At 36.1% G+C, this 25,698-nt stretch overlaps 1 protein-coding gene across 1 annotated transcript; it reads right to left on the bottom strand.

The window, feature by feature from the left end:
• Positions 1 to 32: 32 nt before the first annotated feature.
• LOC146141624 (uncharacterized) lies at positions 33 to 25,096 on the bottom strand. Its single transcript, XM_083389868.1, has 16 exons — positions 25,027 to 25,096; positions 24,222 to 24,285; positions 24,026 to 24,141; positions 19,969 to 20,086; positions 19,306 to 19,480; positions 16,191 to 16,294; positions 14,926 to 15,032; positions 14,450 to 14,581; positions 11,814 to 11,912; positions 10,439 to 10,524; positions 9,693 to 9,816; positions 7,743 to 7,891; positions 6,966 to 7,091; positions 5,977 to 6,090; positions 3,283 to 3,405; positions 33 to 301 (listed from the first exon to the last, which is right to left on the bottom strand). The coding sequence occupies exons 1-16, from the start codon at positions 25,070 to 25,072 to the stop codon at positions 257 to 259; spliced, it is 1,728 nt and encodes a 575-aa protein (XP_083245994.1). The 5' UTR covers positions 25,073 to 25,096; the 3' UTR covers positions 33 to 256.
• Positions 25,097 to 25,698: the final 602 nt, after the last annotated feature.

Raw genomic sequence — 25,698 nt, 5'->3', positions numbered from 1 at the left:
TTTTTTTTTCATAATCACTTTCATAGTTTCCGTGTCAAGCATAAACATTTCGCGTTTTACTTGAAAAATGGTGCAAAATGTTAATTTTATTTTTTTTTTTAGAAGGTAATTCAGCAACACATTCGTAACGCAATATTTTTCGTCTGTATTGCAAGATATTTTACACGTAATAAAGTTGTAAATTTCTCCTCCCAAACTTGAGAGTTCCTTTTTAAGAAAAAATATTTGGAATAATTGTTGGTGAATCGTTGTGAAGCTAAGCATCGATCGCCCAAGGTGCAACAACACTGTACGGAAAAGGCTGAAAAAATACTAGTGTTAATAAAAAAAATCGAAAAAACAATGCCAGAAAAAAAGAGTTAAAATAAACATGTTAAAAGTTAAAAAAATACGATCCAAAACTGGTGTTAATGAAAAAAAAAAATGAAATAAACAGACCGCTGGAAAGACTTGGAAGTGGTTTGGCTTTAAAAATAGCATCCCTGAAAATGCTGGCTAATGTTAGGAAATTATGAAATCTTTCGTTAAATCTAAATCTACCACTCATTCTGGTGTATAATCACTTCATAAGCAAAATTTCGGTTACAAGAGCAAGACAAAGAAGAGACATTAACGGCAATAATTGCTCAAAGCGAAAGAATTCTTAAATTTTACTGTTTTTTCCAAATTTTACTCCTTTTTCCCTGTTTTTTTCAATACCTTTGTGTGAAGAAATTTACCTTGCTTAACTTTTTTGACACTCTGCTAGCTGGAGTTTTTCTATGCTCAATAACAGCATGCCTGTCACCTTCAAATAGAATTTCGTTTCAATATTCTCAACTTAAATCCATTTTAAGCATTATACTAAGGTTGTTACGCAATTAAGGATGTCCGATAATATCGGATCGGAGCCGGTACCCGATGCCAAGTGCTGGTACCAGGGTGGTATCGGTGCCGATCCGATTCCAAATTAATATTGGATTTCAGCCATGGTTTGATTAAGGGATTCTTATCTTGGAAATGTAAATTTACGGAACAATGATAGGCTAACAACTGCAGGGAGTTAAACTTAATAACCTTTTATCTATCTTTCTGGTTTGAACCATATTTATGGTCAGTTGGTAACGTCGTTTTGCGGTACGTCCAAAATTATCGGATCGGAATAATACTGTCAAGTATCAGACATCCCTTTTGTCAATAAATAAGGCTACCAATAATTAGAAAATAATATATAACACCGACACTTTATAAGTATATTTGACTAAATAAAACTTAAAAACAAATAAAAAGACTGTTTTAATTCTGTTGTGGTAATTTTGTAGCTAGCTGGCTAATGAACATATTTTCCTCAAGTTCCTTTTTTTTCTCACAAATATGTAACCACATTATATCATACTACCTTTTCCAGTTTTGCATTTGCTCAAATTTACAGGCAGCGATACTGCTCTTTTTGCTTGAATTTCGTCTGGCTCAAATTGCTTAAACGCTGTGCACTTCCTCGGGTTTTGAGGTGGATTTCTGACAACCTTTTCAAAAACGCTTTCTGGATTGCCCTTGTTTGTCTTAATATTGTTCTTCGCATTGTTTTCGTCACAAGGACTTGCTGTTTCTGTTTTTGTTTGACTTTCTTGGTCTTTATACTGGTTTTGGCTGTTTTTTAAGAGATTCAAAACGGACAACAGCGTTGCTTTTTCGTGAGGCCGTGGCACGGTATTTCCAACCTGACAAAAAACATGTGTCAGAAAATCTGCGAAGTCTAGCAACTTGTATTCTCAGTTACACAATTTAACTGCCCTAACTGCAAAAAATTAAATCTTCTAATTAATAGCAGTACTAAAACACTAATTTACTTTCTAACGCAAAGGCGTTTCTGAAATGAGCCTGTTCGACTTTCTAAATTCTGAACTTTTTTTATGCCAAAATACCAAACTTTTTGGTCAGATAATATGTTGTTATTAGCTTTTCAGTTTTAGGTGGTAAAAAATATTGCACCGTATGCTATTTACCCTTCACAATCTACAGTTCGTGACCGTATCTGTTACGAACTTCCTACTGCGCATCATATACGTAATCTCACTCGAGTCCCGAGCCCGATTTGCAGCTCTGTTTCTTTATTCTTAAACCATAATTTTCACACGTTGCTTTAAAGCATTTCTAATTCAGCAATATGCTTGCCCATACGCTGATCATACATCTAAATTCTTAGGTGAGCTACGTATGGGTAAATGAATTTCTCATCATCCATATATAGGCCGAGCACATCGACATCATCTTAAAATGACGTTTCGATGCGATAATGTCATTAACTGATGACGATACAAGTGCGCATCAAAACGTCATTATTAAAATGAAGTTGATTTACTCGACCTTTTTGCTTCGACATTCATTTTCTATCTCAATTCTGCTGTATGTAAACTGCTTTAAGCCTAAAGTGACGCTTACACTTCAGATACCTGTTCTTGCGCCATAATGGCGTTGTTGCTAAACTTTCTTCTAGTAGTTCCCTTCTCATGTGGTGCGCCGTGACCGGGCCTTTCGAAAAGCGTAGAAAAGCGTTCGATATGCTAAACAACAATTGTTTAAATACGCTGTTGCTACCAAGCATAGTATATACTGAAAATAAGTTTTCTAGTACTTATTTGTACAACAATTGTTTGTTTACTGACGTGTATCATGCGCCAGAAATTATTGGTACCTCAGTAAAATGTTAAGAAAAAAAAGCGCTTGGTCCTCTAATAAAAAAAGCATTAATATAGGTTAAAGAATAATGTTTAAACCAGTGCTTCTTAAACTTTTTAGTTTTGTTCACCCCTAGCATCTATCTCCAGTTTTCATTCACCCTTGACTCATGATTTGATAAAACTATCTCATCTATATATAAGAGCGCAAAATGATTTAGGTTGTTATCATTCATTTCCGACGGTTCACCCTTATTCACCCCTTTTGGTTGGTTCACCCCTGCAAAAATTTCATTCACCCTGGGGCGAATCATTCACCTGATTAAGAAACACTGCTTTAAACAACAACACATTTAAAGTTCCATTTAATTATTTATCTTAAGCCACTGAAACTCCAAAGTCAAGACGCTTAATTACATCGCTTCTTAAAAGAAAGTTATTTTAAATTACATCGCTTCTTAAAAGAAAGTTATTTTCTTTATGACAATTTGTAGTGTAAAAAAATGTGACGTAAAAACGGTAAAAAACAGACGTTGCTAGGTAAACCAGTTTAAGTGGCAAAAACTTGGGCTAAAATAGAGTTACTGTTTCCAAAGAGGTTGTATAAACCATAGCACCCCCTTACCTTAATATCTTGCTGCATGAGCCTTTGTTTTTCTTCTGCTCTCTTCTTATATCTCTCCCCAGCCATTCGCTGTAGATCTTGGTAATACTTCTCCACGTCTCTGGGTCGATCCAGGTTGAACTTCTACAACCGGGATACAAAATTTGTCAAAGTCGGGCAGCGGTATACATATAGGTTCTTTTTTTTTTGCTTAATTGAGCACTGTGCACTTTTTACGGTTTTGAAGTGGATTTCTGACAATATTTTCATAAACACTTCTTGCTGTCTTTGAAATTCCATACAGATACTTTTTTGTTTTTTCATATAAGTTTTATTTTTTGTGCACAAAAGCAAATTTAAAACATGAAAACCCGAAGTTAATTCAATGTCCCATGAAGCCAAATTACTATTGCTTTAAAAAAAAAACATTGACTTTGCTTCATGAGAAAAAAAACATTCGGGGGAAATGGGTAAAAAATATTACAAAACAAAGAATGACGCTAGGCCGTAATTAAAACAACAAGTCAGTTTGTTTAACTATCTATCAATCCGCAAATATGGCAATTTTAAAGCAAATCAAACTAAAAAGAAAGAAGATAAAAACTCCCAGAGACTTGTACAACCGCGCATTCAGTATTGATGGCCGGTCTTAGTCTGTAAAGGTCAACTACAAACTTGAGAGGGCATCCAATTAAGGTTTCAATCCGGTCTGTAAAACCTGTGCAAGTTTTGAGATGGACACAAATCTCCACAGAGCTTGTTATTAGCAAGTAACAGTGCTGTAATGCCTTAAGTCAATGACATGACTTAAGTGCACTAAAGTCACTGTTTTCTAATGACTTGAACGACTTTGGTCTTTGGACAAATGACTTGACTTGATTTAAATGACTTTGGTTGAAATGAAGTGCTTTTATTAAGTATTTTTTTAAATAAAACTGAATCATTTATCTCAATTTTTACATAAAATAATTTGTGTTTGCTGTAGGTTGCGTTTTTGTTGTTTTGTAGTTGATCTATTGCTTATAATCGAACAAGTTTACGAATTTTCACAGTTTAACATTTAATTTTTACGACTCGGAATTGACTTGCTCCAAAAACGGCCTTGGACTTAAGTTATTTCACAAATGACTTGACTAGGTCTTAAGGTAGTTTACAAATCACTTGACTGGCACGTGGTTTACAACACTGAATTGATTCACCTTACAATATGGCACAACACGATGTAGTGTGTCTTTTGCATGGCATACATTTTATTGCCTTAAATTACATACATACGCGGTTTTTACAGTGCCAGGCAATATACCGCTTCAGGTAACAAGGCAATAATGCGTCAGCGTTTCATTGGGTTCAAAGTTCATGTCGTCTCATGATGGCCATTATGACGACAAAGTGCAAACATGGTCGTGTCACAAGAATTAAAGGTTACTCGGGTTCACAGCTGAAATTGCATGGTGGCGTGACCACGCAGTAAACATGCGTTAAACGCATGACCAAGCATTGTAAACGAATATTTCAACATGAACTCAACTGTAGGTTAAAACAAACAAATTTTTTACTTCCGTTAAACTAATTCAAAACTAATGGAAAACACTTGGAGCATAACGGTTGGAGGTTGTAGTGAGAATATCAAAGGCCATACGAAGTGGGTATCATTTTGAACGTTTCGAATACCTTTTTATTTCAACATTATGATAAAAATTAATAAAGAGTTATTCAAAACGTTTAAAATTATAATTATCTATTTCTGTATGGGCTAAATGGAAAAGCACTATTTATACCTAAGCTGCACATTTCTTGGAATTAGGGATGTTCGATTTTAGACAAAAGCCTCGCGATCCAATACCAATGACCTAATTAGTATCCAAATAAAATTCAACTACAAAAAATTAGCCCTTACAGCTGGGGACGCCAATCATGGCTGAAATAGCTATTTTAATTTTCTATCGAACCGCCGCGGATACCAGCCTAGTATCGGACAACTGTCGATACTGCCACTTTGTATCGGGTATCGGTTCCGATCCGATATTATCGTACTAGCACCAATACTACCACTTTGTATCGGGTATCGGCTCCGATCCGATATTATCGGACTAATAGCAATACTACCACCTTGTATCGGGTATCGGCTCAAATCCGATATTATCGGACTAATAGCAATACTACCACTTTGTATCGGGTATCGGCTCAAATCCGATATTATCGGACTAATAGCAATACTACCACTTTGTATCGGGTATCGGCTCCGATCCGATATTATCGTACTAGCACCAATACTACCACTTTGTATCGGGTATCGGCTCCGATCCGATATTATCGTACTAGCACCAATACTACCACTTTGTATCGGGTATCGGCTCCGATCCGATATTATCGGACTAATAGCAATACTACCACCTTGTATCGGGTATCGGCTCAAATCCGATATTATCGGACTAATAGCAATACTACCACTTTGTATCGGGTATCGGCTCCGATCCGATATTATCGGACTAGTACAAATACTACCACTTGGCATCGAGTATCGGCTCCGATCCGATATTATCCGAATAATACCAATACTACCACTTTGTATCGGGTATCGGCTCCGATCCGATATTACCCCTACTTGAAGTACGTGCGACAACAGACAATCAAACCTGAAGGTTTCGGTTTTAAGGGTCACAGAGTAAAAAGGCCTACGAAGCTTTTAGAACAATATAGTGACGTCACAGTTACCTGTGCTGTTACGTCAGACATGATTCTCTTCTGGGGAACGATTATCCCGGTAACCGGGTCCCTCTTTGGCCGACCCACCATTCCCTTGCTGAACCAAGATGGAACATCTCCTGGCTGAAGAAAAATGTACAACGTCTTATTAAGTGAAATCTGTTGGAGGGCAACTTGAATTTAGACATACTAATTACAAAAAACAATAATTTAAATTTAAATGGTTTACTATTTGTTTATTAAATATTTTTGCACATTTTGTCAAATTGTATTATTCAGGGGGTAATATGTCAAAGGGGCGTTATAGATAGGGTTATTCATAAGGGTTTAAATATTAAATATTTCGTTAATTTACGCTTCCTATTATGTCAAGTTTTCGTCAAACAGTTTCTGCAAGTAAGAAACAGATATGGGGCTACTTCTGATGTATAGCCATATTTAAAAATTTCACTAAACGCTTTACGCTTCTGTATGGGCTGTGATGCTCATTTTACGTCTAACTACGTCCCCAACCATTATCTTTTAGTTTTTTTTTACCCTTTATATAAAACTCTATTACTAATGAACACGGCAGTTTTGCTGTTGACGTTTAAGCACCCTAGTTTGAACGGCGCCGTTGGGGCGCCGCTGTTTTGGCACTGGACTGTTTGCTCCGCTTGGGGTCTGTGGTGAGTAATGAGTGGTGGTAAAATTTGGGTTAAAATTATTAGGGGAGTTAGTAATAAAGTTATCAAAGTCATTTTGTGAACGTTTTAAATAGTCTTTATACGTTTCCAACTTCTAAATATGCTGCCTACTTTTTTATGGGCTTTGATATTCATTCTACGGCTAACTACAACCTTCAGCCATTATCTTAAGATATATTTGAAACGTTCACAAAATTCCACCTACTTCTATTTGGGCTTTGATATTCATTCTACGTCCAGCTACAACCTTCAGCCATTATACTTGGCTGGTTGTTTATATAAAAACTCTTTTTTAAACGTACGATATCTTACCGGCAGTCTCATGTATCCCTTCTCTTCGTCTCTGATCTCCTGCTGCTGCTGGATTCCCTTCTGCAAATCATCCCGGTAAATCTTCTTGGCCATTTCCATGTTCAGTTCCTCTTTCTTCGAGTATCCCTACGGCAAAAAAATCGCTCTCAGAACGGGAAAAAAAATACGTTTAAAAACAAACTTAAAAAACATTAAGGAATAATTAAGCTCTAAACCAGCGGTGGGCAACATTTTTCTAGTTACGGACCAAAACCAAACTCAGAAAGGTCTTTGCGTCCGTTAAATTTGAACGGTGTACACTTTACGCATCTTATTATAACAACGGCAAGGACTGTTAATTAGGGATGAAAAACGAGTATTTTGAAATTTACACTTTATGGAGTATTAAGATTTGAGCAAAGCGCAAAAAATGCTTTTAGGTTATAGCTAGAAAAATATGAGAAATTAAAATAAGCAAAAAATTAGAGAAATGACCTCGTGCCCGGTTTGTAAAAAAAGTCGCATGCGGGATAATTTTCGTTGGCCGGATCTGGTCCGCTAGTTTGCATTTTAGTTTGATACCGATAACCGATATTTCGCACAAAAAGTATCGCGTTATTTCACTAAGATTTTGCACATTTAAAAGAGATTAAGTAGTTTGTATTCGCTGTGGTATAATTTTATTTTAATTTTTCGAATTTTTCATTTTTCATTTTTTTTTTATAATTTCTTCATTTTTTTCTTACTGTTATTTTTTTATAATTTCTTTTTTTACAATTTTTATATTTAAAACCTCACCATGTTCTCGTACTGAATTCTTCCTTTCGTGTTCTTGACGATTTCGCCCTCGCTGTCCTTGAGGGGGGCGCCGGCGCCGGGTTTTCCCCAGGGACTTAACCGACCCCGGTCCCTGACCCCCTCGGGAGTCGCCACCTTTGTGATGTTTTCTGTAAAAAAATTAAATCTGCAATTACGCTTTGAAAAAGGTAAAAACGAGACAACCACGTTCAAAAAACGAGAAAAAGAGTCCTGCCCTGGTATTTAACAATTTACAAAAAACTTTTGGGATTAAATCTTATGATTTTAACAAAATTCAAAATAAAATAAATCACAAAAAAACGAAAATAAGCAAAAAAGGGGCTGAGGAATAAAGGGTTTGGAAAAGTTTGTTAAAAAAATTGTGTTTTTGCTTGGCACTTGAAAATGAATAAAAATCTGACATAATATTTCATTTTAACGCAATTTGCAAGAAGGTTTTTAACCTGGTGTTACGCTTTGAAAAATGTAAAAACGAAATAATTACGTACAAAAAACAAGAAAAGTGTCTTGCCCTGGTATTTAACAATTTACAACCAACCTTTAGAAATAAATATTTTGACTTTACCAATGTTCAAAATAAAATAAAGCACAAAATAACGAAAAAATAGCACAAAAGGGCGTGGAGAAAACAAGATTTGGAAATTGTTGAAAACATTTTTTGTGTGTTTTTGCTGCGCACTTGAAAACGAAAAAACAAAATACGTATTATTTTTGTTTATTCTAACGTCATATGTAGGAACTTATTTTAAGTGTTTTGAAAAACATTACTGCAAAGGATGCGTTTATAAATTCACGCAGCGGTTTCATGATTAACATCCGAAAGTTGCGTTTTAACAGTTTTTATTAGGATTTGAATTTTGCTTACACATCACGGAATAACTAAAATGCTGTATTTTCTTGTCGCTTTGTACTATGTTTCTTTTATAAAAGCCACAAAAGCCCGATGTTATTAAAAACAAAATGTTTTTTTTTACAGTTTTACGTTGTTAATATGATTAACACATTACTTGCAAGTTATAGAAAGACTTTTAAAAAAGAAAAGCTGTTGTATCCAAGGGTTGAAAAAATTTTTTTTTAAACAAAAATCCTGGATCCGCCCCTTAATTTTTTTTGTATTATTTTTAACACAGATGAAAAAATATTTACAATGCATGCTATATCCTGTGCCCGCTATAGTACTTTTAAAGTTAAACCTTCAGGTCACCCAATGTTTTAAGAATAATTGTTTTTTGACGAAACTTTGTGACGTCAAACCTAAAAATTCCACGACCCCGTCAATCAAACAAAAATCCTTGATCCGCCCAAGAATTTTTTGGAAATATTTTAAACACAGGTCAAAAACCTATAATGCTGTATGTCCGCTCGTATACTTTCAAACCTTCGGGTCACAAAAGTTTCAATATTGATTGTTTTATGACGAAATTTTGTGTCGTCATACCTAAACAAAAATTCTGGATCCGCCCAACTATTTTTTTTAGTAATATTTTAAACACAAGTCAAAAACCTATAATGCTGTATCTTGTGCCTGTTAGTACTTTTTAACCTCCAGGTCACAAAAGCGTTTAAGATTTATTATTTTTGACTACACTTTTTGACGTCATACCTAAAAAATGTCTTTACCCTCCCCAACCAAACAAAACTCACGGATCCGCCCGTGAATTTATTTTTAATATTTTAAGCAATGGTCAAAAAGCTATATTGCTGTATCTTTTGACCGCTAGTTGTTTTAAACCTTCGGGTCACCTAATGTTTTGAGATTTATTGTTTTTCTGACGAAACTTTGTGACGTCATACCTAAACAAAAATTCTGGATACGCTCAGGTATTTTTTTATAATATTTTAAACACACGACAAAAACCTATAATGCTGCATTTTGTACCCTCTAGTACTTTTAAACCTTCGGGTCAACAAACGTTTCAAGTTACAAACCTGTTCGTCTGGCCCCGTGAATCGTTGTGAGCAGTCCGGCCCGCTTTGTCTTCACCTCGCCGCTTTTGTCGATCAGGGGGTCGCCTCCCCCTCCTCCGGAATGCTTGGGGAGGAAGCCCTCGCCCTGTGAGTGTAACGAAACAATGGAAGGAAGGGCGTTATTGCGGCATTTGCTGGTTATTACGTGTAAAGAGTGCATTCTTTCACTTACACAAGCATTTTTACTTCTAAAGCTTGTACATGTATATCTACTAGGCTTTTATTGGCTTTTTGAAAGTAACTAATATTACGTGAAACAGCAATCTTTATAACCGTTAATCAGACTTCGACAACTAGATAATTTTTCGACAACTAGATAAGTTTTCTAATTCAATGATTTAGAGCAAAATGGGCCTAATTATAATTTTAATCTAATTTGTGAATTGCTTGTGTGCTCTAATTCGAGTTCTAATCTAATTAGGATTTTACCAAAAAAACAATTCACACATTTTTTTTAGAATAATTTGCGATTTAAATTAAATTAATGGTGAATATGTAATTCTCGTTGTTTGAATAATTCGGTAATTCTAATCTAATTGGGGAAAAACTAAATTAATTTAATTCTAAAACAATTTGGAAAAACTTAAACGCTCTAATTCCAATCTAATTTGTATAAACTTAACTGCTCTAATTTTAATTCTAATCTAATTTTTAAAAGCTAAAATAAATCTAGTTTGCGCTAATGTGAAGATTTAAATGCAACTTACGGGGGGAGCAGCGGGGTCAACAAACTCGTAAATGCCGTGGTCACCAGCTCGTGGAAATCTGTGCTGACTTCTCTTCGTAGGTTGCCCTACAAAAAAAATTATTAAATGCCTGTAAAAAAAGTAGGTTTATCTTTAATCTAATCGATTGAACAAAATGTGAGTGGACAATAAAACTAATACGATGTAAAAAGTAGAATATTGCATGAACATTCACAAGTTAGGTAACACTATGAACATCAAAACAGACGTGATCCTCTCGGCATGCTACAAGCACCTACTGAAGGCCTAAAGGTAAAACGTTATCGCTAATTGTGTTTTTATCGTGTTTTTGTTCGCGTTTTCCTTCATTTTTTCCCCTTTTTTTCCGTATATTGTACTACGAGCGTTCGGAGTCATTCACCCTGATGATTGCGGTTTGAATAGATTGCCGAAACGTTGGTTAACAATTACAATTACCAGAGGAGCAGTTGTTGATTATTATGTCTGTAACCAACAGGTTATATACATATAACGTACACTAAAGCTGCTGATGCCAAAAGTCAATTTATTTATTTGCCTAAACTTTTGCCTAATTGGTATGACTATTAAGGTTGTTGGACAAACAATAGGACTTTCTATTTAACTGGTTAGGCCTTGTGGTTTAAAGATAGAGGTTTAGTTATTTTCTTACACCAAAAAAGTGGGGCATATAATCGAAAATCCATATTTGTAAAAATAACAAGCAATAAAACTAACTCTATCCATCTGATTAGTCCAGTTTGTTGACTTTATAATACTTTTTTTGCAAAAAAATATCAAATAAGTTAAAATGATTCATGCGAATTAAAAAACTGATAATGCCTATTCATAAGGCGAAATATATATTTTGTAAAATTTTATGAATTGATTTAATGTTTTAAACCTAATTTTTGTAAGGTAGGTAGCATTTTGAACGTTTCGAATAACTCTTTATTCTTATTCAACTTTAAAACTCACTTTATTTAATTTTTTTTACAGAAATATATATTTCGCCTTATGTATAGGCATCATCAGTTTCTGTACGAACGACAAACTTGTATAAAATGCCAAAAATAGTGTTTAAAATGTAAAATATGTATAAAAGACCGCTTATGAAATGATTTTATGTTTTCTCTCTGTTTTTCAAAACAGCCTAAACATGATCTGATACGACAGCAAGAATCTTTCTTTTACATTTTATTGTCTGCGGGGAATCCTTACTCCCGAAAATGTTTCAGCATAAGTTGAAATACAGATTTAAACTAAAACCAGATCTAGTATATAAATTTTCTATAGAAATAAACTGAAAACCGAAGCCAAAGAACACTACATCGATTTAATATAGGTTTTTAGGATAAAATGTAGGCTAACAGTTTACCCAGCTTTAACCATGGATTCCCTTCGCTTGATTTCGGTTCAACGAGTGAAGTTTTCTCTGGCGCCGCCAAACGGTGTTTTCTGAACATCATGATGTTGCCTGTAAATAACGAAAAATAAAAAAGTTATTCTAACCTCTTAATAAAATATAAAAATATTTAAAGTGTAAACCAAGAATGTTAAAGACAAAAGACATTAGGTTTGTAACAAACATATAGCATGTTTAGACAACAAACTAATTTTGTGATTGCGTAAATGTTACTTCTGGCTTGCAATATAATCTTTTAAATTTCGACCACTGTGTTACCTCTAGCTTGCAATCTAAGCTTTCAATTTCGACCACTGTATTACCTCTGGATTGCAATCTAAGCTTTTCAATTTCGACCACTGTGTTACCTCTGGCTTGCAATATAATCTTTTAAATTTCGACCACTGTGTTACCTCTAGCTTGCAATCTACGCTTTCAATTTCGACCACTGTGTTACCTCTGGCTTGCAATCTAAGCTTTCCAATTTCGACCACTGTGTTACCTCTGGCTTGCAATATAATCTTTTAAATTTCGACCACTGTGTTACCTCTAGCTTGCAATCTAAGCTTTCTAATTTCGACCACTGTGTTACCTCTAGCTTGCAATCTAAGCTTTCAATTTCGACCACTCTGTTACCTCTGGCTTGCAATCTAAGCTTTCTAATTTCGACCACTGTGTTACCTCTGGCTTGCAATCTAAGCTTTCTAATTTCGACCACTGTGTTACCTCTGGCTTGGAATTAAAGCTTTCTAATTTCGACCACTGTATTACCTCTGGCTTGCAATCTAAGCTTTCAACTTCGACCACTGTTTTAGCTCTGGCTTGCAATCTAAGCTTTATAATTTCGACCACTGTGTTACCTCTGGCTTGCAATCTACGCCTTCTAATTTCTACCACTGTGTTAGCCCTGGCTTGGAACGTAAGCTTTCTACTTTCGACCACTGTTTTACCTCTAGCTTGCAATCTAAGCTTTCTCATTCTTTCGGCGTGGACTGCGTCAATTGGATGATTGACGTACGACAAACTGATACTTCTGCGAGTGGATGATCTGCCTGGGAGATTTAAAATAACACATTGACTAACAAACTCTCTGTAATTCTCTGTCAAGGCGGTTTTGTAAATGAATATGACTGACTATTAGGTCACTGTCTGCTACTTGCTTACTTATTCAATTGAGGGATTTTGTTTAGAAACGAAATGCCCGAGGTCGTGAGTTTGAATCTCCCCGTAGGCTAGTTCTAGCCTTCTTTATGTGCAAGGATTCTCGTGAAAAGCTGAATGATTTTCACTTTAAACTTAACTTTTACGACTAAACCGTAAATTAAGGCAAATAAATATTAAGGACCTAATAATATCGGGAGCCGATACAAAGTGGTGGAATTGGGAATTTTCTGATACTAAGGTGGTTATTACAGTGATTCCACTTTGCATGTAAATTTAGGAAAAATAGTAGGCTAACAATCGAGGTAATCCTTTTTAAAAGAAGATTTTGCCATATGACCTGGTAGAAAAGTCCCTTTGAACGTTTTTATTTTACTTATTTTGCTTGTTTGAGCACAGTAATGACGTATTTGGTATCAGATCTAGAGATGTCCGATATTATCGGATCGGAACCGATACCTGATTCCAAGTGGTTGTATCAGTGGTCGTCCGATACTAGGGTGGTATCGGTGCCGATCCGATACCAAATTAATGTAGGAATTTTAACCATGATTTTTGATCAAACTCAGCGAGTCTACCTTGAAAGGTAATTTTAACAGAAATAGTATACATTAACCTAAAAATTATAAATAACTAAACTTTAAGCTTTCCCTCTAAAGCAGTTTTTTTTGCCGTATAACCTGATAGAAATAAATATCCCTTTGAACGTTAAAATAGCATTTGTTTTGCTTGTTAGAGCAGGGGTCGGCAACCTTTTTTGCACTGCGGACCGGTTTAAAACTAAAATTTTTGTCGCGGACCGGCCTTCAAAAACAACACATGTTCAGGAAAGGAAATTTATTACAACTTTAAATGCGAACTTTATGCTTGTTTTGCCGCAAAGAGATGCTTCCATCTAAGAATTATTAAACTTACTGAAACCCGCGAGCGGCATCCGGCCAGCCAAAAATTTAGTTTAACACAGCTCATTTCAATCAAACTTTTAGGCCTTTTCATATATTCTTACCAGCTTTTCAAAATAAGGATATTTAAGTTCGTTTTTCAACAAATTTTTAATCTTACAACCCTGCTACAGACGGGCAACCAACTCCTCGCGGATCGGTACCGGTCCGCGGACCGGCGTTTGCCGACCACGGTGTTAGAGGGTATTAAATTGGATCGATTTATTTTTAGTCAAAAATATCGGGTATCGAATTTAAACGTCAAGCACCGGACAACTCTAAACAACACCCTACTAACAACTATATATACCAGTGGTTCTCAAGCTTTTATGGCTTACGGCATCCCTAAAATTTATGAATGGATTTTCGGCATCCAGACTGGAATTTCGTCGAATATTTTACTGAAATGTCACTTAAATGAAATTGTAACCACACAATCACCCCTGAAATACGCTTGAGAACCACTGAACTATACGTTATCTTTTTTCGTCTATAGTTATCTCTCACCCCGGTCATCAATGTTTGGGGCCCCGGCCCCCGGTTTTCCAAAGGGGTCGTACCCCAGCATCGAGTCTTCGCGCTTCTTGTCGATTCCGCGGATTATCTTCGCGTGTTCCCGCTTCACGTCAATCAACGCGTCTGGGTTGAAAAAAAGAAGAAGCTCTTTGTGTGAATATGTCAATTCAATAATAATGTACAGCACAGCAGTCAACAATATTACCGTATGTCAAACTGCAACCTCCAGCCATTATCATACGATTTACTTGAAAGGTTTAAAGTGCTACCTACTTTTGTATTGGCATTGATATTAATCATACGTCGAACCACAACATCTAGCCATTATGCTCCAGTTATCCGGCCTTTGATGAAACGAGTTCGGTGCCCCGTGATTTAAACCTATTGGTCCGCCCGTGGAACACTCAAAAAATGAAAAACAGGTTCTAAAACTGTTCACAGCGCTGTTAACCAATAACTGTACCTACCGAGTTCCTTCTTGTATTTATCGGCGGTGTTCTTATCGACTCTATAGCGCCGCATGCGGTCGTCCTCGTAACGTTGCACCTTGGGACGATCTGCTGCCGGTTTCGGTCTGAAACGTGGTAAAGAAACACGGTTAAGCTGGAGATAGACCGATATATCGGTTTACCGATATTATCGGCCGATATTTGGCTTCTACCGATATATCGGTATCGGTAAATGTCGGCCGATATTTTAGTACGAAGATATGATATCATTTTCCTGTACAACAAACAAATTACCCATTTTAGATAAAAAAAATTGGGTTTTAGTATCACGCCAAGTTAATATGCAAACTAATAGTTTAATAATTGATAAAGATGTAAAAACTAAAACGGTTTTGAATTTTATTTTCAATTAATCCAAGCTTTGGAGATTTCCCAGGTATATAAAAAAATCGCTATCGGCATCGGTTGACAAAAGTGATATCGTTCGATTTCTAGTTTAAACGTAAATAAACAAGAACCGTAGTGTATCTAATGAAATGTACACACACATATGTGTTCAACAACTGTGATCTAGCCCTTCAGAAGTTGCTTTTTAATCAGTGATTACGGACGGCTTGCGTATCATTAGTACACCGAAAGCCATCGCAGTCTCACTGAATCTGTCGATTAATGATGCAAGCAGGGTAGGCTAGAAAAACAACTAGCCTGCAGTGAGGTTCGAACTTACGACCTCAGTGGGCAACACATGTGCTGTAGCAAGCATTAGCGTTCGGTTATTTTTTGACTATAGCTCCCTTCTGAGCCTGTGTAGCTCAGTTGGTAGAGATACGGTCCCGGTATGGCCGGAGGTCGTAAGAATCTCATCACAAGTTAGTTGTTCTTCAAACCTGCCTTGCTCACCTAATTGATCGACAGAGTCGGTGAGTCTGCGATGGCAGAATTTTCGTTCGAATAACAGAAACTGCCAGGATGTGAATGGTGAAAAGCGATTGATTCTGGTTGCACATCAATAATAAAGAATAAACTTATAGCCTAAAGTTAGCGCGCTGTTTCCACGAATAATAACTATTTTAGCCTAATCCTTGTTAAAAGGAGTATTGGTCTAATTCTAAATCCAAAAATTGGGTGAAACTCTTTGACGGAAAATTGTACTAAAAATCTTGACAAGCAATCCATTTGGGTACAGACTTTGGCCTGATGAAGTACGGTTGTGCTACAGTTTGCCAACATTACAATACAACCTAATTGTCGTCAAAAAATCAAACCTCATTTCCCTATTTTACCTTGTCGTTGATGATTGCGAAGTTTTTCCCTTTTCGATTACAATCCCGACCCCGTCTTTCGATCCAAGGTTCTTGGTCATTATCAGGCTCCCCTTGTCTGAGCCCTGCAACACCATGTATATGTTAAGTAGTTTTTTTCATTTTTTTTAAATTTTCTTCAGGTTCTCAATATTTCTTTTTAGTTTTTTTATAGTTTTCTCCAGTTTTTTTTTTTAGTTTTTTTCAGTTTTTAATAGTTTTTTTTTTAGTTTTTTTATATATTTTTCAGTTTTTTGTATTTTTTATGTTTTTTTTTTGTTTTTTTCTAATTTTTTCAAAGCCAGTTTTATTTGCCACGCATAAGGATAAGCACACATAAATAAACTGTCAAAAGCAAAGCTAAACAGCATCCTGAAAATGGCCTAGTCCAGTGGTCTCCAACCTGTGGGTCGCGACCCCAAGTGGGGTCGCCTAAAATTTTTGTGGGGTCGCCATAACTTGAGTACATCCTCTACATAAAATTGCTGCTATAGCTCTTAAGAGCTGCTAAATCAGGTAAAGTGACATTTGACAAAATTAGGTTTCTTTGATTTAGCGCAGCGAATGTCGCACTTTCTCAAATTGTTTTATTGCGACATTCTTTTCATAAGGTGTAAATGGGCTGTGTTTTTCAAAACGTCAACTCTTTGTTATCTAACTTGGGCAGCGTGGTTGCAGATGTAAGGACTATAGGCTTTATATTCTTAATTATGACAGCAGATGAAGCAAACCGCATTTCTTAAAACTCGTTAAAAGTGAAATATACTTTCAGCAAATATTTTCGTTTGGACTTCGATGCGAAATCCGACTCTATCTAATTTCGTCATTGAACTGTCATTCCGTGTTAAAACTAATGGTTTGTGAAGTTGAATTCAGTGCAATGAGCATATTAAAAACGAAACATCGTAATCGTTTATGCAAAGTGGATGCAAAGACTAGTGGATACTATAGCAGGCGCAATAATATTGTTATACGTACCTGAAAACGAAATGGGGTCGCACTGTAAATTCTGATTACATTTTATTTAAATTATGGTCGCTTATCAAAAAGGTTGGAGACCACTGGTCTAGTCAGCGAGGCGGGGCTGCGGAGTGGGTTCAAAACAACCCTCTCGAGTCCGGCGAAAAGCCCCTACTTTGTCGACCACCAAGTCCGGCTCCGACTCTACAGTCTGTATTTCGCCATTTTACGTTAGCCTATACTAAACTAAGGTGGATATTAAGCAATCCACTCATAGGGGTGCCATATAATTCATCCAACCATAAAAAAAATATGGATTTTTGGTCTAAACTTTAACAAATAAGTTCGCAGCAGGGCAAAAAATGAAATAAAAATTGACAAAAACTAGTTGATTCATACTGTTCTTTCTCAGCCGACGCATACACGCAGATATGTTGTACGCAATAAAAAGAAGAAAAATGTTTCCTATATCAGCATTTATACCTTTTCCGGAAGCCACATGACCAATTTCTTTCCAATGTCCACCAACATTGTTGTCGAGCGTAAAAAAAAACACTTAAACTGCAAAGAATCGGGTTTGAGTTGAACAAGGGTAGCGCTATTTAAGGCGTGAACCTTCTTTTTAGGTGACATTTCTTTCAACACACGAACGTATAAAAACACGGCATCGCGAAACTGCTACATGTTGCTTTGTCCGCCTTACAACGACAATGAAAGGCGGTGCTTTGAGCTAAACAACGGACGAAACGAGACACCAGAAATGTACTCGCTAACAGGTTCCATAAAGACAATGGCGGCCTCGCGATGTCGATAATCGGGCCTATTGTTACGTCACAGTGTAGCGATTAGGGTGAAGTAACATTGCTTGAAAGGGCCTATGGAACGAGTAGTGGTTGCTAACAACAAAAGTGCAATAATCGGTGAAGCCATTAAGCCGATTTCTTAACGTGGTCATTTGTTGCACTAAATACTGACGTCATATACCCAGTGGTAGGATTCTCATTTTTTTCAGCCGGTTCTGTTAAAAAAAGTCATATTTTTCGACAAATAATTAAAGTAGTTCCAATAACAGGATGCAATCCCATGTTCCAGCGAATGTTGCGAATTGCGAACCGGCTGAATGAAAAGCAGCAGTGTCTCACGACTTTTACTTATGACGCAACAATGGAATTTTCAGACGAAGTACCACAAAGGAAAATTATTACAACTATAAAAAAATAAAAAATAAAAAACACGTTAACTACTTGGATCGTAAAAATCGGTGTATCAGATAAGATGCAAAAATCCATTGACAGTAACCAGTCTTGCTAACCGGTTCGCTGATCCCATACAATTTCGTGAGACGGTTCTATAGAACCGGTGCGAACCGGCCTAATCCCACCACTGCATATACCTAACCAAATGTTTGCAAAAAAATGACTTGCTTTGCAATTTTCGTTAACTAATGAATGTAAATATCATGGCATGGCAACGTAACGTCGCAAAGTTACATCTAAACGTGACGTAATAAGGAAGTAATGTTAAAAACGCTACACAGGTTTTTATTTTTTGTAAGTTTTAGATTAGAGTGTTGTTATTTTCAAAATAAAAGCAACATTACAAAGATTTTATCGCTTCGTGCAAATCGAAAAACAAGCCTTTATTAAAGTCGCCAAAAAATCAATCTTAAACAGTGCGATTAGGCACACGACAAATTTGGGCTAAAAATATACCCTAATCGGGTAAGACATGCAAAAAATCGTAAGCCAGATTCGCGAACCCGAAAAAGTTTTGCATTCAAGTACCTAAAATAAACCAAAAAATAAAAAGTTTGGCGGTCGTGTTTTTCGCTAAAAATGTTTGTTTTGAGTTCAAAACTATTATTTTTGAACGGGTTGTTACCCTCGATTGTTGTAACCTAAAAAAGTTTCTGTTTTCAGCTGGAGAATTTATTTTTAAACGTGTTACTACCCTTGTTTGTTTTCAGCTGAAAATAATTATTTTTAACCGGGTTAATAACATTATTTGTTTTTAGCTAAAAAAACGCTTGTTTACAGCTAAAAAATATTATTTTCAAAAGGGTCATTACCCTTGTCTGCTTTCACTTAAAAAAGTGTTTGTTTGCAGTTAAAACACATTATTTTAAACGGGTTATTACCCTCGGTGCGCCAAATCCAGGTCTCCCGAACGGATGGTAGGCTTTGAGCATCTTCAGGTCTTCCAACTTTTCCTGCGTCTTGTATTTTTCCTCGGCGTCCTTCGACTGGCGGTGAGCCTCCATGAACTGCTGACGTTCGTTCTGCTGACGCTGGATCTTTCGCAGTTCAGCTGACCTGGTGGTGTGGAGCGGAGATAAATAAATAGATCATGGGTTCTCTAACTTTTTTGTCATATTCTGCCCTTGCGTGCCCAAACACTGTCAATTTCTCCCCCGAAAAAATACCAATTCAATTTCAACAACTGACAAATCAAGTCCAAGTCAATTAACAATTACAGAAAGTCAATTCCAAGTCCTTGCTATGAAAATCAAACGTTATACTATTAAAATTGGTAAATCGGTCCGACTGTGAGCAATAAACCTCTCCTAAAATATAACAAAAACACAACATTGCAAGCAAAATATTTTACGTACAAATCTTAAGATAAATAATTTAATTTTATAATGAAAAATGCTTAATGTCTTTAAGTGATTTTATATACCTTGTGTGAAAATGAATAAAGAGTTATGTGTTCGAAACGTTCAAAATGCCACCTACATCTGTATATGGGCTTTGATATAATTTGAATTTCTTTCCAAAACCTAAAAAATAGGCAAACCTACGTTTTCTCCATGAGCCTGAGGTTGTATCGATTTTCTTTGCGATCAACATCCGTAAATTTTTCCATCGGGGATCCGTGGACGAATCCCTCGCCAGGTTGAGGCGGTAACACCGGTTTGCCTTAAATAACAAAAAAAAATAAAGTCTACACAAGGAAAGATACACACCTACTATGTGTTCAACAACTGTGAACTAGCCCTTCTGAAGCTGCTTTTTGAACAACGACTACGTATTATTAGTACCTCGAAAGCCATCGCAGAATCACCGAATCAGTCGATTAATAATGCAAGTAAGGCAGGCTAGAAAACAACTAGCCTGCAGTGAGGTTCGAACTCGCGACCTCCGGACACAGGGGGACCTCCGCTATACCAAATGCTGAGAGGGAAGTCGAGAAACAAAGTTTAGTGTGAGATTATGCTAAAGTCATGCCGCCTAATCGCAACGGCACGTATACGCGAAGTCGTGAGTTCGAATCTCACATCAAACTAGTCACTTTCTAGACTTAGAGCTTTGTTGAAAAAGCCTTTTTATTCGTCTATGAGCAAAGTATCTTTCTTAATGGCAAACCAAAACGGACCATAACGGCAGTCATTATCTAGTCTTGCCAGAGCAAACATAGTTATGATATTTTTGCTAGTTCCTGCATGAAAATCCTCGATAGTAAAACTTATTTTAGTAATAATATTCCTTTGAATTCAACGTATATACTATTTATTTTAAAAAAATTGCCGGAAGAACAAATTTACAATTTTGGAGCATAATGGTTGGAGGTTGTAGTAAGACGTAATAAGAATATCAAAGCCCATACAGAAGCAGGTATCATTTTGAACGTTTCGAATAACTCTTTATTCATTTTCAACATAGAGAGAAAAATAAGAATATCAAAGCCCATACAGAAGCAGGTATCATTTTGAACGTTTCGAATAACTCTTTATTCATTTTCAACATAGAGAGAAGTCTTCTCTCTATGTTGAAAATGAATAAAGAGTTATTCGAAACGTTCAAAATGATACCTGCTTCTGTATGGGCTTTGATATTCTTATTACGTAAATTTAAAATTGTTTTTGGTAAGTCTTTAAATACAGGCACCCGATGTGTTACACACAGCATTCGAGATACATATTTTAGCTTTTAAAGCCAACAAGTTTCACTGCCCTCAACCTAAGCAAATTTACACGATCTAGCATATATGTCTCTATAACTGTAGACAACTTAGGTATGGCCGATAGCTGTTAATAAAGTACAGGCGGACACATTTGATCTTAACCCAACATTTTTCGTAATAACGTAACAAAAATATGTATATATGTAGAAACTATACCGAAAAAAGCTCTTCTGCTACTTTTGTATTATTGTTATACATAAGTACCGGAAGATTTTTTTCTTTTCAGTATACTAGGCCTGGCAGCAACGGCTTATTGAAATGTAGAAACCGTTTTCCATACAAAGTGATATTAAAGCTGTTCGAGACAAAATAAACTTACCAAAAAACATCACATTATCTAATCGAGAACTTGCTGTCGTTGAAACCTATACAGCCAAACTGATTTATTAAACTATAAGTACACCATCGAAGCCATACCACAGCACACAAACTTAATTAAAGTTCGCCATATGTATATCGGGGTTGTTCGTGCGTATAAGCCTCAGCTCACATTATAAATCACGTGCGCGGTATAAGCTAGTTGTGTAACACTTTACGTAGGTTAAGAATAAGGATGTCCAATAATATCGGATCGGAGATTAACGATGCCCGATGCCATGTGTTAGTATCGGTACTCGTCCAATAGTAGGTGGTATTGGTGCCGATCCGTTACCAAATTAAAATAGGAATTTCAGTCATTATTTGTTATATATAGCAGGGGTCGGCAACCTTTTTTACACTGCGGACCAGTTTAAAACTGAAATTTTGTCGCGGACCGGCCTTAAAAAACAACAAATGCTCAGTAAAGGAAATGTATTACAACTTTTTTCAATAAACTAATTAAAATGCATACGTTTGATGTTGTGAAAGTGCTCTATATGGCTACAGCATAATGGTTTGTTTTGCACCTCACGAGTGCTTAACCGTGGAGTATATTTTAAAGAAAGTTAATGTGATGGATGTAAAAAATACTCTCAATTGTTTTTTACTTTTCCTAGCCTTTTTCCGCCTTTTACGTATACCCTACGCTACGGTTTGGGTTTGCATCAAAATTTTAATCTAGCCCTGCTACGAACCGGTAACGAACTCCTCGACCGGTGCCGGTCCGCGGACCGGCGGTTGTCGACCACTGATATATACAACCTTCAGTTTTTTTACCGTGAAAGTTAAATTTCTGAGAAAATATTATGTTTAAATCGAATATAAATTTGTTTCCTAATACAAAATAACTTTTTAGCCAAACAAACTAAAAATCATCACCACAACACTTTCCAATTTAATTCATTTTGCTTGTTCGGTATAGTGATGACGTCATTTTGTGTCGGATCGGATCGCGATACTTTTATCCCAAAATATCGGGCATCGGAACGAAATGACAAGTATCGGACATCCATTGTTAAGAATCGCAAAGAAAGAATAAAGCCTGGCTGAGCGAAGAACGTCTATAGCCGTGACCTATACACTCATGTATCGGCGTAATATCTGTTTGAAACTTACACCTTGGGTTAAACAAAATGCTGGAGGTTGTGGTTGGACATGGAATGAACACCAAAGCCCATACAGAAGTAGTAACATTATAAGTGCCAAAAAATGTTTAGCAATTGCAGTGCAATTGTTCATACAGTTAAAACGTTTTTCCTATTATGTTAAATAACTGGAAATCGAAATTCAACGTTGCAATTATTTAAACAAATGCTTCCGACTATATCTGTTTGATTGAAATATTGTGCACATAACATAGGTGTGCAAAGTCGCATAATTACCAGCAAAAGTCAATTCTTGAAATCGTTTAAAAATTTAAAACATTAATTGCCCATCTTGATTCATTGTTAGCATGTATTGTGTGCCGGTGTAGCCTACCTATTTGTCCAATGTGTGTATCTGTCGCTTTGTGTGTGTGTACTCCTTTCACATTAAGCGACCAACGCGAAGCCAAAGCACATTTTACCACCTAGCCAAGGTTGTCGGTCGTCAAAGCGTGGTAAAAGAGCTTTCACTTTGCCGCCAAGAACTGTTGTAACTGCACTAAAGTCACTGTTTTCAAATGACTTAACTAAGTCTGAAATTGCTTGTTTTGACCCAAATTACTTATCTCGACTTGACCAAAATTTACTTCATTTTTCACGTACCAAAATTCACGTATTTTCTGCAAATGTTAAGTGTTTTCCAATCAATATATTTTTTAATAAAATTAGGGCAATTTATCTTAATTTTTGCACGTAAAACAATTTGCTTGATCTATTTGTGTTTTTGTTATATTTAGTTGAGTTATTGCTCATACACGGGCGCCGGGCGAGTTCATCAATTTTAATTTCTAATGTTTTATTTGTATGCCAATAACTTGACTTTACTTGCTCTACTTAAGTTGACTTGCTCTAATAATGACTTAATTTGGGCAACGGATGACTTGGATTTAAAGTTTGTTATCTTTGCAAAAGACTTGAAGTTAGTTTTCAAATTACTTGACTGGGACTTCATTTAAAACGGCTAGTTTACAACTCTGCCACCAAGCACTTACAGTTGTCTATTGCCTAATCTAGGGTCACGGCATGTACTTTGCACATAATCTTAAAACAAACTCCTTGGAAACCAATTACATAAAGCAAATGCTGTAACGATTAAGGTAATTATAGCTAACCTAATGTAAACTTACGCGATTATAGATTGCTAAAATTTTTCGCTTAGGTTACGGTTTAGCGTTGGGGTTGGGGTTGGTCAATTATCATTATATATATATTCTCCCAGTTTTCCACTTTGACTACTGGTTTTGTAACTGTGAAAAAATTTGATAGGATTCTAAAACAGGCCAAAAAAGATTCCAAATTTTGCAGCAATAGATAACGGATTGCAACTTACCTTGAATGTTCGAATGAAGCAATTAAACAAAAAACGAACAAATCAGATCTCGGTCTCACCTTTTACAAGAGACGACTTTAGCGGAAAAGAGTGTTTACTTTCTTTGAGGCCAATCGGCCCCGTGACTGGATAACGAGGTGCACTTAGGTTGATATCAAGGAGATACCCCCTCATTCTAAATCAGGACACATACATACAACACGGTAAGCAATTATCCAGCAGAAAATGGAGCTTGTCAACCTTCGAAAACCTTACCTATGGTCCATTATTTCGTCAGCCATTGGTGTGTATAGCTGAGGCAAAATATCTTTCGGCGTTTCTAGACAAGACGACATACACAGTTCCTTTCAACTTACACACAAAAAAATTTCCTAGACATGCAGATAACTACCTAACCATCGCAAAACCAACAAAACTGCACAACTACGAGCACATTTCTGTCACAAAATCTTGCTTCAACAAACTGTGAAGTAAATGAAAAACCTTTTCATTTACGCGCACTTCAACCTTTGTGAGGTAACAAACGAACCATAAACATTTTAGTTTATGAGATTAGCTCAGAAATCCAAGAAGTAAAATACTTTGAAGAACAAACAACAATAAAACGACGCGATTGAACAAGCTTACAAAAGAAACCCGCAAATAACAATGCGCTCAGTTGGTTATCCAAACAAACCATTACGGAGAATGACAAAATGCTTCCTAATTACGTACGTTGCCATATCTCTCACACAATACATCAGCTATTTGTTTGTACAGTTTTTGAGCAATTTTCCGTGGAAATTCTCAAAAAACTGTACCTTCGAAAGAATCAGATCATTCAACTACCTCTTTAATAAAGCTATAAGTCAGCAATCTTATAGCTTTCAATTTTTTAGAAAATTAATCCATTCACAAAACAAAGTTTTGTTTAATAAATAAACAAATCTTACCTGATATAGTTTCAGGCATTCTTTTGAGATTATGTGTGCACCCAAACAGGAGATAGAAAATCAAATGATTTTTTATCCTTTGTTAGTGACAAACCTTTCTGACATGACATATCGTGTTACTTTTTTACCATCGTAAACAATTCTTTTCTTCCCTTGTTTAATTCGTAGTGTCATAGCGAACAACAATGCGTGCTTCGTAAATTGGACCTCCGAAGTAATAGAATAATAGCCAGGGGTGTCATTGTCTGATAAAATCCTAGAAAATGCCCCTAATAAGCTCTCTAGCGCCTCCAAAACTATGACGCAGCTGTCAATAAAAACCACAAAATAGCAATTCGCTGTAGCGAATTGACTAGGTTTTTCTGAGAGCGGGAAATATAAGAGCTGTTATTTTGCTGTTTATTTTGTTAGCATTAAAGCTAGAAATGCGCGCTTTTAAAACTGCTCAATTTGTAGTACTTTTTGATTGTAAGTTGTTGTGTAAAACAAGCAGATTTTCTTTACTTATTGCACAGCCACAGTTATTTTTTTTTTTGCTTTGAAGGTTTGCTTGTTGATTTCTGCTGCAAATTGGCTCGCAACATCTGTAGCTTATGTTTTTTGTGTTTTGGCTAAGTTTAATATTACTGTACTGTCGAGCTGTATAGCTGGAAATATTACCGTACGATTGTTCTTTTACACTCTTGAGCCCTTTAGTTCAGTGATTATATGTCAATTTGAACTAGTTTGGTGTGTGGGGCGCAGCCACAATGGAATAATGTTTATTGCAAATATACAAACGACAATCAGTACTTACAGGT

Source organism: Ascidiella aspersa, chromosome 5, assembly GCF_963924565.1.
Source record: "Ascidiella aspersa chromosome 5, kaAscAspe10.2, whole genome shotgun sequence".
In the NCBI taxonomy this organism is placed as follows: domain Eukaryota; kingdom Metazoa; phylum Chordata; class Ascidiacea; order Phlebobranchia; family Ascidiidae; genus Ascidiella; species Ascidiella aspersa.
The sequence above is the reverse complement of the archived record's forward strand: the minus strand, read 5'-3'. Positions and strand labels throughout refer to the sequence as shown.